The sequence below is a fragment of the Zeus faber genome (assembly GCF_960531495.2).
Source record: "Zeus faber genome assembly, chromosome: 4".
Lineage (NCBI taxonomy): Eukaryota > Metazoa > Chordata > Actinopteri > Zeiformes > Zeidae > Zeus > Zeus faber.
The window spans coordinates 33,767,776-33,782,333 of NC_137191.1; the positions used below are offsets into that span (position 1 = coordinate 33,767,776).

The following is a 14,558-nucleotide window of genomic DNA, read 5'->3' on the forward strand; positions in this document are numbered from 1 at the left end:
GTCAGAGGGCCGTGGAGCAACCCCCAGCCCTGTGGAGCATGACCCAGTCCCAGGGAGCATGAGGAGACCCCGCACCCCAGGGCCGCACACACACAACCAACCCCCAGGTGCAGGCACAAGATGCAGCCGCCGGCACAGAACCTGGGCCATGGGCGCAAGGCACGGACCGTGGGCCCGGATTACGGCCCCACGGCGACAGACCGGCACCCCGCCCGAGCCGCCTGCCCCACAGGACCCCCAAGTCCACCCACGCCCCGCACAAGGGGGAGGCCCGCCCAACCGCAGCTGACCAGACGCCCCGCCCGGCATGAGTGCCAAGTGCCCATACACGTAGCAGCGCGTGCCCAGCGCGGGGCACCTCGATGTTACACCCCCCACCCCGGCGATGCCGGCAGGCCGCCAGGTATACGGGCCCTCCGCCACCCCCAGCACCCGGGGCGCCCGCCGCAGAGAAGCTGCGCCGCAGAAGCAAAAGGCCAACAGCCACCCCCCACACCCCAGTGCTAGTCAGCGTCTCGGTAAGGGAACTGTGTTTCCCCAGGTAATCTAATGGGAATATTGAACTTCACGATTTCACATTTTTGTACGATTTATAAATCAACCTCGGATTTGAAAATACGCTGAGAGATTTAAAAAAAAAAAACCCACAAAGGAACACAAATCCGGAAAAATGTAATTTTCCTTCTTGAAAGGTTTTCTCAACTTATTTGGCTGCTCCTGGTGATTTTAGATATGCGCGGCAATGCGGGTTTTGCTGCGGTGGATCACATATTATTCTGTTGTTGCACTAGGGTGCATGCATTAATTTTGTACAGAGACTGTAATCTGCAATTCAACATAACTGTTTGGGAATCACAGAATTATTCCACATAATTTTACATTCGTGGACCTAGACTAAACAAAGTTGTCATAATGTGTCTCTCCCCCAGTAATTTAGTTTGTGCCCAGGTCAAAGCAACCCTATCCATCCCACTCGAAGCACTACTACAGGACCTCCAACCAGGTGACTGGGTGGTGATCTACGACTTCTGGAGAAAAGGCTGGAACTCTGCCAGATTCCTGTGACCATTCCAGATGCTCCTCACCAGTGCAGCAGCAGTTAAGGTGGGAGAAAGACCCACGCATCTTAATCTATGTAATCACATAAACATATATGCACACACATAATGAAGAACACAACCTCATATAACCTCAGTCACATATCTTTATTTTCAGCACACTATTAATTCCCACAGACATCCCAGCATTGGGGTCCAGATGCGGCTATCAGAGTTTTGGCCTCACCGCGATGCAGCTGCAAGAGCAGGAACAACACCCCTCCACTCCACTCCTTCACCTGTCACAGAGTTTGCCTTATCATGAACACGTACAAATCTGTGACGAAAACTGATCATATATTGTTTTTGACTTCCCAAAATAAACTGTTCGCCTCAGAGAGCTGCTCCTTAGCACATCTCTGATCCGACCCTTGATCAAGCAAAAACCAACGTATGTCCGCCTCTTTATTAAAAACACAGACAGACAAACTGCAGATTAAAGCGACCTTTTAATTTCTGTAACATTATCTGGCATCATGATCAGGATCGAGCCGCGTCCAGGGGAAACATCGACGACGGAGCCGGCATAAACTAAAATGCTCGTTTGGAGGACTGTCCTTTGGTGGAACTTCGGGGCGCCGCCTCAATCTACGTTCCTGATAACGGGGTAAGACAGATGTTGGATGGAGTGTTTGAAAGAAGGCTTCTAATTGAAAAATTTACAATTTTTAATCAGGATTTATTTTATGATCCAAATTCTGATGGATTTTTCCTAAAGTGAAGACATTGGTTGTTTTATTCTCAAATTTTTAACCAAGGTTTAGAAGAAACCTGGAAATATAGTGACGACTGTGTTAACCTCAATTAAGACGATAAAGTACATAAAATGAAATGTGGTTTCTACAGTTCTATTGAGACTGTAAAGTACGTGAAATAGAATTTGATTTATCTATTACGGTAATAAGTACATGAAATAGATAAGGGAGATGAGGAATCACCAATTGACACAAAGACAATCCCCAGGTTAAAAGGCAATCATAAAATAAAATTAAATAAAATTTAAAAAAAATTTAATTAAAAAAAGAGGCAGCTTCGGCTGAGGGAATAGTACTAAAAATAGTAGCTATAGCATTCCAGGACTGCAAAAAAACAGCTTTGGAAGTTGCGGTGAAATCGCCCTCACGGGTCCAATAGACTTATAGAGAGCAGTCCGGGACTGTTGACCGAATTTCCCTATGGGTACCAGAAATAGTAAAGCACTACAAAAGGATCAACAAGTTAGGGAATCAAGGGTATGTTCCAAATTTATGAAAGGAAAAGATGAAAAAACAGTGATAAATTTGATAGAATGGTAAAGCTTAGGTTTTCCCATGGGAGGAAGCTTTAGTCTAAATCAGCTACATCAGCTGAAAGTTAGATTACAACACAGAGAAAAAAACAAGAGGAACTACAAGGCCGATTGGTGGGCTTTTGGAGAGTGGGTAGAGGAAGCTAATAATAGAGAAAACAAAGAAAAAATAGCAGAGAGAGAAAAAGGGACAGAGAGACTGGAATCACGGAACAAGACAGTGAAAGCAGAAACCATCAGCGCCACCATCATATAATGCTAATCAATGTACTTCTTTGTATCCTATGTTACTGGCCGGTACTCCCCTGGATCTGGACATGGACTCCCATCCTCCCGTATGGCGTCAATCTCCAAATCCACCCAGCCTTGTCATTAACGACAAGCTTAACATTATCAATGGAGAGATGCCAGTGGTCGACCTGGATAGCGACAACGACAATGCCCCGCAAGGATCCGCCGCGCCGCAGATACGGCTACCTCCACCTCCACCCAACCCGCCTAAAGACGGCAAGAAAGCAACCACCATGAACTTCAGACCAAAAAAAGACCTAGTTGAAAATGTACTTCCAATGTTCGAGGTATCTGGCCTAGAGGGACCTATTCTGGCGTATCACCATGGGCCGATGCTGACGTCGATCTCGCCGCGGCTAACATCCCATCTACATTTGTGATCTTCAGACTCTGGCAAAGACAGTCTAGGACGTGAGATACAAAGAGCCCTCGTCAAGACATGTGGCGTACATTTTCACCGTGTGTCCAACCTGGTACCCGATGACAGTGCAGTGGCCTCAGCGGAAAAGGCAGTAACAGCTGCCATGCCATATGTGGGCGACTCGCAGTGCACGCTGATGGTGCCCTCATGCTGTGGAACTGATCCTACAAACTGGTAAACCACCACAAATTACACCACAAAGATATTTGCACTATCATGTGCGTCTCTGCTTGACATGCCAAACATAAAAACCCGATGCTGTTCCCCACTCAACCCAGCCACATTTCTCGCCCCACTGATGTCACAGAAAATGAAACACCGCACGACTGCTTACGAGCCATCGCGAGGAGGTACAATCGAGGACGCACGCGCCCTTAGTGATTAATGGGACTTCTATTGACAGGGTGACCAGCTTCAAGTACATGGGAGTCCACATCTCAGAGGATTTAACATAGACTTTACAAACAGTCACTCTGGTGAGAAAGACGAGGCAGCGTCTTTACCACCTCAGGCAGCTGAGGAAATTCCGGGTCTCGGTGAGGATCCTCAAGTCCTTCTACTGTGGAGCATTGGAGAGCATCCTGACAGGTAACATCACTGCCTGGTTTGGGAACTGTACTGCTCAGGACAGGCGGGCCCTGCAGAGGGTGGTGCGTTCAGCTGAACGTACCACTGGAACCACCCTCCCCTCCCTGCAGGACTTATACACCAGGAGGTGTAGTAGCAGAGCACGCAGTACCGCATACTGTGTCACTGTTCTGGGTTGTTCGGTGTTACCGTTTTGCTGCGCCGTACTTTTGTATACTGTGCTGTATTATCCCACAAACACTACCTCACTTAATTCACATGCCACTTTAATGCACATATCTGCATATACATAATTTCCTATCCCATATACATAAGTCTATCCCATATACGTAAGCCTATTCCCTTTATCTATTCCATTTATTTTTATTTTATTCTATATATTTTTATTTTATTCTATAAGTATTCGACTTACTGTATTACGTTTTAGGAATCAGTTAGTTGGGTCTAGTAGAAAGAAATTTTCCGAGGACATATTGTGTGTAATGACTGGGAGCGTTGCATTACATTTCACTGCATATATGTATGAAAGTATGTATATGTATGTGACGAATAAACCTCTTGAATCTTGAATATTGCATACACCAATCTCCCAGCAGGCTGGAATGGCATTTGCGCCACGGTTTGGCTGGCCAATCACACCTTTATCGTCTCCGCTTTCAACAACACTGCTGACGTCCCCGCCACTCACACCAAACGTGCGCTACCCACCTTCAGTCCTCACGACTCCGTTTGGTGCTCTGACGCCCCATATAATCACCAACGCACATCACCATCGTCTCGCCAGCGATGGATACCTTGTACCAGGTCGCTAGGTGCGTTGACGGAGGCTGCCCACTGCTCCTGGCTGCCCCCCTGGAGTAAGGACAAGCCAGCAAGCCAGGATGGGAGAAATGCAGAGGCCACATTTCACTGGCCACCACCCAAAAAGCGTGTGTGTGTGTGTGTATACTGTATATGCATGTGTTGTAGTGCGGAGTGTCATGTGACGAATAAAGATTATTCTTCTTCTTCTTCTATAATCACAAATTATGTAACAGGGGCCAAAAGGTCCTACTCTCACTCTTCCCTTTGATCTTTGTGAATGTGTAGTGTTGATGTTTTCCTGGTTTGCTTATACATATATATATGTGTATATATAGATGTACATACATACAGTAGGGCAAAAAAGTATTTAGTCAGCCACCAATTGTGCAAGTTCTCCCACTTAAAAAGATGAGAGAGGCCTGTTATTTTCATCATAGCTATACCTCAACTATGAGAGACAAAATGGGAAAAAAAAAATCCAGAAATTCACATTGTCTGATTTTTAAAGAATTTATTTGCAAATTATGGTGGAAAATAAGTATTTGGTCAATAACAAAGTTAATCTCAATACTTTGTTATATACCCTTTGTTTGCAATGACAGAGGTAAAACGTTTTCTGTAAGTCTTCACAAGGTTTTTTCACACTGTTGCTGGTATTTTGGCCCATTCCTCCATACAGATCTCCTCTAGAGCAGTGATGTTTTGGGGCTGTCGCTGGGCAACACGGACTTTCAACTCCCTCCAAAGATTTTCTATGGGGTTGAGATCTGGAGACTGGCTAGGCCACTCCAGGACCTTGAAATGCTTCTTACGAAGCCACTCCTTTGTTGCCCGGGCGGTGTGTTTGGGATGGAAGGAGGTTTTCACTCAAAATCTCACGATACATGGCCCCATTCATTCTTTCCTTTACACGGATCAGTCGTCCTGGTCCCTTTGCAGAAAAACAGCCCCAAATCACGATGTTTTCACCCCCATGCTTCACAGTAGGTATGGTGTTCTTTGGATGCAACTCAGCTTTCTTTCTCCTCCAAACACGACAAGTTGAGTTTTTACCAAAAAGTTCTATTTTGGTTTCATCTGACCATATAACATTCTCCCAATCCTCTTCTGGATCATCCAAATGCTGTCTAGAAAACTTAAGACGGGCCTGGACATATACTGGCTAAAGCAGGGGGACACGTCTGGCACTGCAGGATTTGAGTCCCTGGCGGCGTAGTGTGTGACTGATGGTGGCCTTTGTTACTTTGGTCCCAGCTCTCTGCAGGTCATTCACTAGGTCCCCCCATGTGGTTCTGGGATGTTTGCTCACCGTTTTTGTGATCATTTTGACCCCACGCGGTGAGATCTTGCGTGGAGCCCCAGATCGAGGGAGATTATCAGTGGTTTTGTATGTCTTCCATTTTCTAATAATTGCTCCCACAGTTGATTTCTTCACAACAAGCTGCTTACCTATTGCAGATTCAGTCTTCCCAGCCTGGTGCAGGTCTACAATTTTGTTTCTGGTGTCCTTTGACAGCTCTTTGGTCTTGGCCATAGTGGAGTTTGGAGTGTGACTGTTTGAGGTTGTGGACAGGTGTCTTTTATACTGATAACGAGTTCAAGCAGGCGCCATTAATACAGGTAACGAGCGGAGGACAGAGGAGCCTCTTAAAGAAAAGGTTACAGGTCTGTGAAAGCCAGAAATCCTGCTTGTTTGTAGGTGACCAAATACTTATTTTACCGAGGAATTTACCAATTAATTCATTAAAAATCCTACAATGTGATTTCCTGGATTCTTTCCCCCCCATTCTGTCTCTCATAGTCAAAGTGTACCTATGATGGAAATTACAGGCCTCTCTCATCTTTTTAAGTGGGAGAACTTGCACAATTGGTGGCTGACTAAATACTTTTTTGCCCCACTGTGTGTGTGTGTGTGTGTGTGTGTGTGTGTGTGTGTGTGTATATATATATATATATATATACTACATTTGTTTGCTGTTTTACAATGGTGTTTTATTCCTATGTGTTATTTGCTATTTTACCATTTGCTTGTTTTATTTATGGTATTTTATTACATGGTGTATTTTTTATCGTCATGAATTATCACCACTGATGTATTACGGAGTGTTTTATAGTATAGTGTGAATCATTGTCTGCATTTATTATAGTGTGATTCATTTAAGTTTAATTTCATTTACAAATTAAGCATTTATGATGGAATCATTTTCAGCATTTACTATGTAATAATTTTCAGCATTTATTATGTAATCATTTGCAGCATTTATTATGTAATCATCCTAATCTAGCCACTGGGGGTGCACAAGCCAGTGTATCATCAGTGCTGGTCCCAAGCCCGGATGAATAGAGAGGGTTGCGTCAGGAAGGGCATCCGGCGTAAAAAAACATGCCAAATCAAACCTGCGGACAGCAAATCTGATTTCCATACTGGTTCGGTTGAGGCCCGGGTTAACAACAACCGCCACTTGTGCCGTTAGCCAACAGGGTGCAGGTGGAAATTGTGCTTGTGTCGGCCGAAGAAGAAGAAGGGGGGAAAGGTGTGTCCGGAGACAGCAGGAGAGGAAGAAGGGTAGGAGAGTAGAGTTGAGAGTAGGAACTTTGAATGTTGGCACTATGAAGGGTAAAGAGAGAGAGCTGGCTGACATGATGGAGAGAAGGAAGGTAGATGTACTATGTGTACAAGAGATCAGGTGCAAGGTAAGTAAGGCCAGGAGTATCAGAGCCGGGTACAAACTGTTCTACCATGGAGTGGATGGCAGGAGAAATGGGGTAGGAATAGTCTTGAAGGAAGAATATGTCAAGAGTGATTTGGAGGTGATGAGAGTGTAGGACAGAGTGATGAGCATGAAGCCTGAAATTGATGGTGTGATAATGAATGTGGTCAGTGCATACGCTCCCCAAGTTGGATGTGAGATGGAAGTGAAAGAAGAATTCTTTAGTGAGCTGGATGTAGTGGTGGAGAGCGTCCCCAAGGGAGAGAGAGTGGTCGTTAGAGCAGATCTCAATGGGCATGTTGGTGAAGGGATCAGAGACATAGGTGATGAGAAGGTGATGGGTAGGTATGGTGTCAAGGAGAGGAATGTGGAAGGACAGTTGGTGGTGGATTTCGGCAAAAGGATGGAATTGGCTGTTGTGAATACTTATTTCAAGAAGAGGGAGAAACACAGGGTGACATACAAGAGTGGAGGAAGGTGCACACAGGTGGACTACATCTTATGCAGGAGGTGCAATATGAAAGAGATAAGTGACTGCAAAGTGGTGGTAGTGGAGTGTGTTGCTAGGCAACATCGGATCTAGTCCAACATAGTCTGTAGGATGTCTCTGGAGGCCAAGAAGAGGAAGAGAGTGAAAGAAGAGCCAAATATAAAATGGTGGAAGTTGAAAAAGGAGGAGTGTTGCATGCAATTTAGGGAAGAGGTAAGGTATGCAATAGGTGGGAATGAACGGTTACCAGATGACTGGGAGACAACTGCAGAAGTGGTGAAGGAGACAGCCAAGAAGGTACTTGATGTATCATGTGGGAAGAGGAAGGAAGACTTGGTGGTGGAATGAGGAAGTACAGGAGAGCATAGAGCAGGAGAGGTTGGCGAAGAAAAAATGGGATGGTCAAAGAGATGAAGAAAGTAGACAGGAGTACAAGTTGATGCGGCACAAGGCAAAGAGAGAAGTGGCAAAGGCAAAGGAAAAGGCTTACGACGAAAGAGGTATGAGAGGTTGGACAGTAAGGCACGAGAAAAGGACTTGTACAGATTGGCAAGACAAAGGGACCAAGCTGGGAAGGATGTACAGCAAGTTAGGGTGATGAAGGATAATGATGGGAATGTGCTGACTAGTGAGGAGAGAGTGTTGAGAAGGTGGAAGGAGTACTTTGAGGAGTTGATGAATGAAGAAAATGAGAGGGAGAGAAGAGTAGATGATGTGGGGACAGTGGATCAAGAAGTGCAACAAATGAACAAGGATGAGGTGAGAACAGCATTAAAGACGATTAAGAGTGGAAGGGCAGTTGGCCCAGATGACATACCTGGGGAAGCATGGAAATGTTTAGGTGAGATGGCAGTGGTGTTCCTAACGAGACTGTTTAACACCATCCTGGAAAGGGAGAGGATGCCGGAGGAGTGGAGAAGAAGTGTACTGGTACCCATCTTCAAGAATAAGGGAGCCATACAGAGCTGTAGTAACTACAGGGAATAGAGTTGATCAGCCACAGCATGAAGCTATGGGAAAGGGTAGTGGGGATCAGCAAGCAGCAGTATGGTTTCATGCCAGGAAAGAGTACTACAGATGCAATGTTTGCTTTAAGAATGCTGATGGAAAAGTACAGGGGAGGCCAGAGGGAGTTGCACTGCGTCTTTGTGGATTTAGAGAAAGCATATGATAGGGTGCCAAGAGAGGACGTGTGGTATTGCATGAGGAAGTCGGGGGTGGCAGAGAAGTATGTAAGAGTGCTACAGGATATGTATGAGGGTAGTCAGACAGTAGTAAGGTGTGCAGTAAGCGTGATGAAGGCATTCAAAGTGGAGGTGGGACTGCATCAAGGATCAGCTCTGAGCCCTTTCTTGTTTGCAATGGTGATGGCCAGGTTAACAGATGAAATCAGGCAGGAGTCTCCGTGGACCATGATCATGGCGGATGACATTGTGATCTGTAGTGAGAGTAGGGAGCAGGTTGAGGAGAGCCTGAAGAAGTGGAGGCATGCATTAGAGAGAAGAGGAATGAAATTCAGCAGCAGTAAGACAGAATACGTGCCTGAATGGGAGGGAGGGCGGCGAAAAGCTGAGAATGCAAGGAGTGGAGGTGGAGACGGCGGATGAGTTCAAGCACTTGGGGTCGACCATCCAAAGCAGCAGAGAGTGCGGGAGAGAGGTGAAGAAGAGAGTACAGGCAGGTTGGAATGGGTGGAGAAGAGTGTCCGGAGTGATCTGTGACAAAAGGGTTCCAGCAAGAGTGAAGGGGAAGGTCTACAGGACGGAGTGACACCAGCTATGTTGTACGTTTCAGAGGCGGTGGCACTGACAAAAAGGCAGGTGGCTGAACTGGAGGTGGCAGAGTTGAGGATGTTTGGATTTTCATTGGAAGTGACAAGGGTAGACAGGATTAAGAATGAGTACATTAGAGCGACAGCTCAGGTTGGATGGTTTGGTGAAAAAGTGAGAGAGGCGAGATTGAGATGGTTTGGACACGTGTGTAGGGGAAATGGGAGTTACATTGGGAGAAGGATGCCGGGGATGGAGCTGCCAGGCAAGAGGAAAAGAGGAAGACCAAAGAGGGGTTTATGGATGTGGTGAGGGAGGACATGCAGGCGGTAGGTGTAAGGGAGGAAGATGCGCAGAACAGAAGGTGTTGGAGGCAGATGATCCGCTGTGGCGACCCTTAACGGGATGAAGCTGAAGGAAGAAGAAGAATTATGTAATCATCTTCCGCATTTATTATGTTATAAATTTTCTGCATTTATTGTGTTTTTCATTTTCAACATTCTATACCGATATTTTACAAATCATGTTTCAGTGTTTACATTTTACAATGTCTTTTTTTCTATTCCTATCTCTTTATGTGATTAAAAGGGTGGAATGTAACAATACAGTCACTGGCCACTTTATTAGGTACACCTGTTCAATTGCTTAACACAAATAGCTAATCAGCCAATCAAATGGCAGCAACTTATTGCATTTAGGAATGTAGACATGGTTACTTGTTGAAGTTGAAACTGAGCACCGGAATGGGGAAGAAAGGGGATTTACTTCACTTTGAACGTGGCATGGTTGGTGCCAGATGGGCCAGTCTGAGTATTTCAGAAACTGCTGACCTACCAGGATTTTCACACACAACCATCTCTAGGGTCTACAGAGAATGGTTCGAATATCCAGTGAGCGGCAGTTGTGTGGATGAAAATGCCTTGTTGATGTCAGAGGTCAGAGGACAATGGGCAGACTGGTTCGAGACGATAGAAAGGCAACAGTTACTCAATTAACCACTCGTTACAACCAAGATATGCAGAATACCATCTCTGAATGCACAACACGTGGAACCTTGAAGCAAATGGGCTACAGCAGCAGACCACACAGGGTGCCACTCCTGTCAGCTAAGAACAGGGAACTGAGGCTACAATTTGCACAGGCTCACCAAAAACGGACAAAAGCAGATTGGAAAAATGTTGCCTGGTCTGATGAGTCTCAACATTCAGATTGTAGGGTCAGAATTTGGCGTAAACATGAAAGCATGGATCCATCCTGCCTTGTATCAACGGTTCAGGCTGGTGGTGGTGGTGTAATGATGTGGGGGATATTTTCTTGGAACACTTTGGGCCCCTTAGTACCAATTGAGCATCGTTTAATACCTGCGTATTGTTGCTGACCATGTCCATCCCTTTATGACCACAGTGTACCCATCTTCTGATGGCTACTTCCAGCAGGATAATGCACCATGTCACAAAGCTCAAATCATCTCAAACTGATTTCTTAAAAACATGACAATGAGTTCACTGTACTTCAATGGCCTCCACAGTCACCAAATAGAGCACCTTTGGGATGTGGTGGAACGGGAGATTCGCATCATGGATGTGCAGCCGACAAATCTGCAACAACTGCGTGATGCAATCATGTCATATGGACCAAAATCTCTGAGGTATGTTTCCAACAGCTTGTTGAATCTATGCCACGAAGAATTAAGGCACTTCTGAAAGCAAAAGGGGGTCCAACCCGGTACTAGCAAGGTGTACCTAATAAAGTGGCTGGTGAGTGTATATCTACATCTATGTAATCACATAAACATATATGCACACACATAATGAAGAACATAACCTCATATAACCTCAGTCACGTCTTTTTTTTCCAGCACCAGTGTTAATTTCCACAGACATCCCAGCCTTGGGGTCCAGACACGGCTATCAGTGTTTTGGCCTCACCGTGACGCAGCTGCAAAAGCAGGAACAACACCCCTCCACTGCACTCCTTCGCCCATCACAGAGTTTGCCTTATCTTGAACACTTACGAATCTGTGACGCAAAACTGACCATATGTTATTTCTGACTCCCCAAAATAAACTGTTAGCCTCAGAGAGCTGCTCCTTAGCACATCTAAGAAGTAAGAAGTAACTGTTACCCTGGAGTTCCAGTAGGAATAACGATTGCATGTAACCAAACTCAGATAATTTATAATGGGACAAGCAACAGTTCCAGACATCTGTTGACTATGTGGAAACATGGCGTATGCAGGTCTGCCCAGGAAATGGGCTGGCATTTGCTCACCAATTATGTTAGATATGCCAATGATGTAGAATCAGGAAATTACAAGCCATACAAGCTATTAAAGAGTTATGTGTTGATTTAATGAGAGAGCCATCCGTTGACTAAGAGATGTACTGGGACCACGGATTTCTATGCTCATAAAAATATTGATACCTGTAGTGATAATGTGTTTGATGCTATAATGCTGTCTAGCGTGTGTAATACCTATCCTCCATAAGATGATTACTAATATGATGGCGGGACAGTTTGTCCTCATACCACAAGATGATTGGAAACCACCTTATGATGCTGACGGAGATGTTCAGATGTGAAGATGCTTGTCTAATTATGTTTATCCTTGCTTGTAGAATGTGTTAGTCATTATGTTCACACAAAGAATTATGTTGTTATTATTAAGTGATTTCCATTGCTTAATCTGCATGCCATTATGTATTCTTGGAATCTCTCCATGTTTGTTTATTTCATAGTCTGGTTAATGATTTTTTTTTGTTTTGTTTTCAGTTGTCCCTTCAGTCCAACTTGGGTTTTATAGTAGTGTGTTGCCATAGCATAATATAGTAGTGTAGACTCTTCTCTAGTTAAATGTGGGAAGACAGTTTTTGCCAATTTGAGGTGGAGATGTTTTGCGAATGGAGAATGTCTAGAATGATTTTATTTTTTGGATACGTTTATTTTTTTTTTGGTCTGTGTTTCCCAGTTGATTTTAACGAGATAGAATGCTTGGGCATCTCTGCAGGGATACGTGTATGATATTTCGCAATTATATGAAAATCTTAGCATTATTGCATTTTCTAGGAACAACAGGAGGGAGTATGAGAGAAAATGCAGATGATCAATGCTTTGAATGATGTTTCATGGCTTATATAAGACAATATCCTTTTTTGTATCTTACATAGCTTTTAAAACACACTGTCTTGGGTTTTTAACGACTCACTCAGAGCTCACATTGAACAGACACTATTCTTTAAGATAATGCCATCACGTATTGTAAAGACCAGACCACATACTAGATCTACTCAACCTTGTGTAGAGAAAAGGATAACCCCAGGGGGCTTGACAGAGTAGTGAGGTTTGTTTAGAGCACAGTAAGATTGTATCTGTGACCAGAGTTTCACTGCTGAATCATTGTATGAGGGGAACACCAGGTGATATGTGAGTGGGGGCCATAGTCTTGTGAATGACACCTAACCAATGATACAACCCCTCACGGTATAAAGCCCTCTTCGGCAGAAGCAAGGGCAGAATGGACAGCATCACTGTTTTAAAGTGCATCTGTATCTTTCTCATTATTCTGCAGAATAAATATCTTTATTACTCAGTGTAGCGACACAGGTTTACCTCGTTGACCACGTGAGACTTTGCCGACATTCCCCAAAACCTTTTTATGGCCAGGCCCTCCTTGGCAATCTCTAAGATGGGTTACTGTTACAGAATAATAAAAGTACATTTTGGTTAAGGTCATTTTATAAAGTTTTTCGTGTTCTTGAATAGTCGGTTTTGCAACTGTTCGACCCTTGAATCAGCCCAACTGTATAAATAATTAATGTAATAATTTGTGATTGTTTGTAGTTGTAGTGTAGGACAGTGAAACACACACACACACACACACACACACACACGACAAAATATAAACCTATGGGCTTACATGGGGACAATTTTGCATCATAAACCTATTATTCAACAGAAATCTGGAAAAAAAAAAAACCTCAAAGCATGCTTTTAATGCATAGCTTGAACAAACAGAATGCAAGAATGAGCTCAAATCCAAATAATGAGTCAGACTTTGGCTTCTTGCTAAATATTAAAAAAAACATTGAAATTGCTTGATTTTGAAGCGTTTAATCAGCAGTTTACTGTGAATAATTGCCTCAAATTAAGCAACAAGTGGTTATCGTTTTGAACCAAACATGGAACAAAGAAAAAGTAAAAAAATGTAAAACAAGGTTAGCGAGGAAAACTTCCTCCAATTGAAGAAATTGAATAAAATATTTATTTTACCTGAAGAAAACTTACAGGATCGAACTATCCATAAAAACTAGTAGCACATCAGTAGTTTATCAACTGTAAAGATCCCATCCCGCAAAACGTCTCAAGGCAACCTCCTTAGGCCATTATGTGGTTGTGAACTGACCAATTGATCAGAGGCCTGGACTCCCAGGAATTGCAAAAAAAGAGAAAAATATAAAGACTTTGGAAAAAGCCTCATGATTATCATATCTGTGAAACGAATAGATAATATGTATCTAAATTCTACTGTGATGGTCAATGTAACAGAGTGACACCAAAATCCATGTGTGTTTCTAGGCGTCGAGGGGGGGTTAAAAAAAAGTTACAGAGGAGAGATGAATTAAAATTAAACTTCCTTGAATCTCAGGATTGTTAAAAAAAAAAAAAAGAAAGAAAATTTTTTTTTTCCAAAATATGCCAAAGTCAAGATATCCTTGAGTATTTTTTTTTCTCCCCGCTTTGGATAAAGCGGGGCGGGGGGCAGGCAGGCAGGGAGAAGCATCAAAGTCTCTTTCGATCTCTTCATTATTCCTCCTCTGGTTTGAAGGCTTCCCAAGGTTATGAGAGGGTTTTTTTCCCCCCTCTTTTTTCACTTGTTCTGCAATCCACGGTGGTTAATGGAATTGAAATCAATCACAATCTCCGTCCTCTTGGGCTCAAACTGCCTGAAAACACACAATGTCCACACATGCAAATGTGGAGGCGTGTGCACGCGCACATGCACACGCGCACACACACACACAAAGAAACAGTTAACTTCAGGTTAAAGAAAGAAATACCCTTTTGGCTGTCAAATGATTCATTCCAATTCCAATCTCATAT

General features: G+C 43.9%; 1 protein-coding gene across 3 annotated transcripts in view; it reads right to left on the minus strand.

Annotated features, from left to right (window-relative positions):
- Nucleotides 1-1,559: 1,559 nt before the first annotated feature.
- Nucleotides 1,560-14,558, minus strand: part of dctd (dCMP deaminase) — a 79,554-nt gene continuing 66,555 nt past the window's right edge. The window contains exon 6 of one of the 3 annotated variants that reach the window (XM_079998689.1): nucleotides 1,560-1,693. In XM_079998689.1, coding sequence (XP_079854815.1) covers nucleotides 1,681-1,693 — 13 coding nt within the window. In that variant the 3' untranslated portion in view covers nucleotides 1,560-1,680. Of the gene's footprint in view, nucleotides 1,694-13,552; nucleotides 14,402-14,558 lie in introns of those variants that run through there. The other 2 variants (XM_079998688.1, XM_079998687.1) reach the window with 2 other exon arrangements.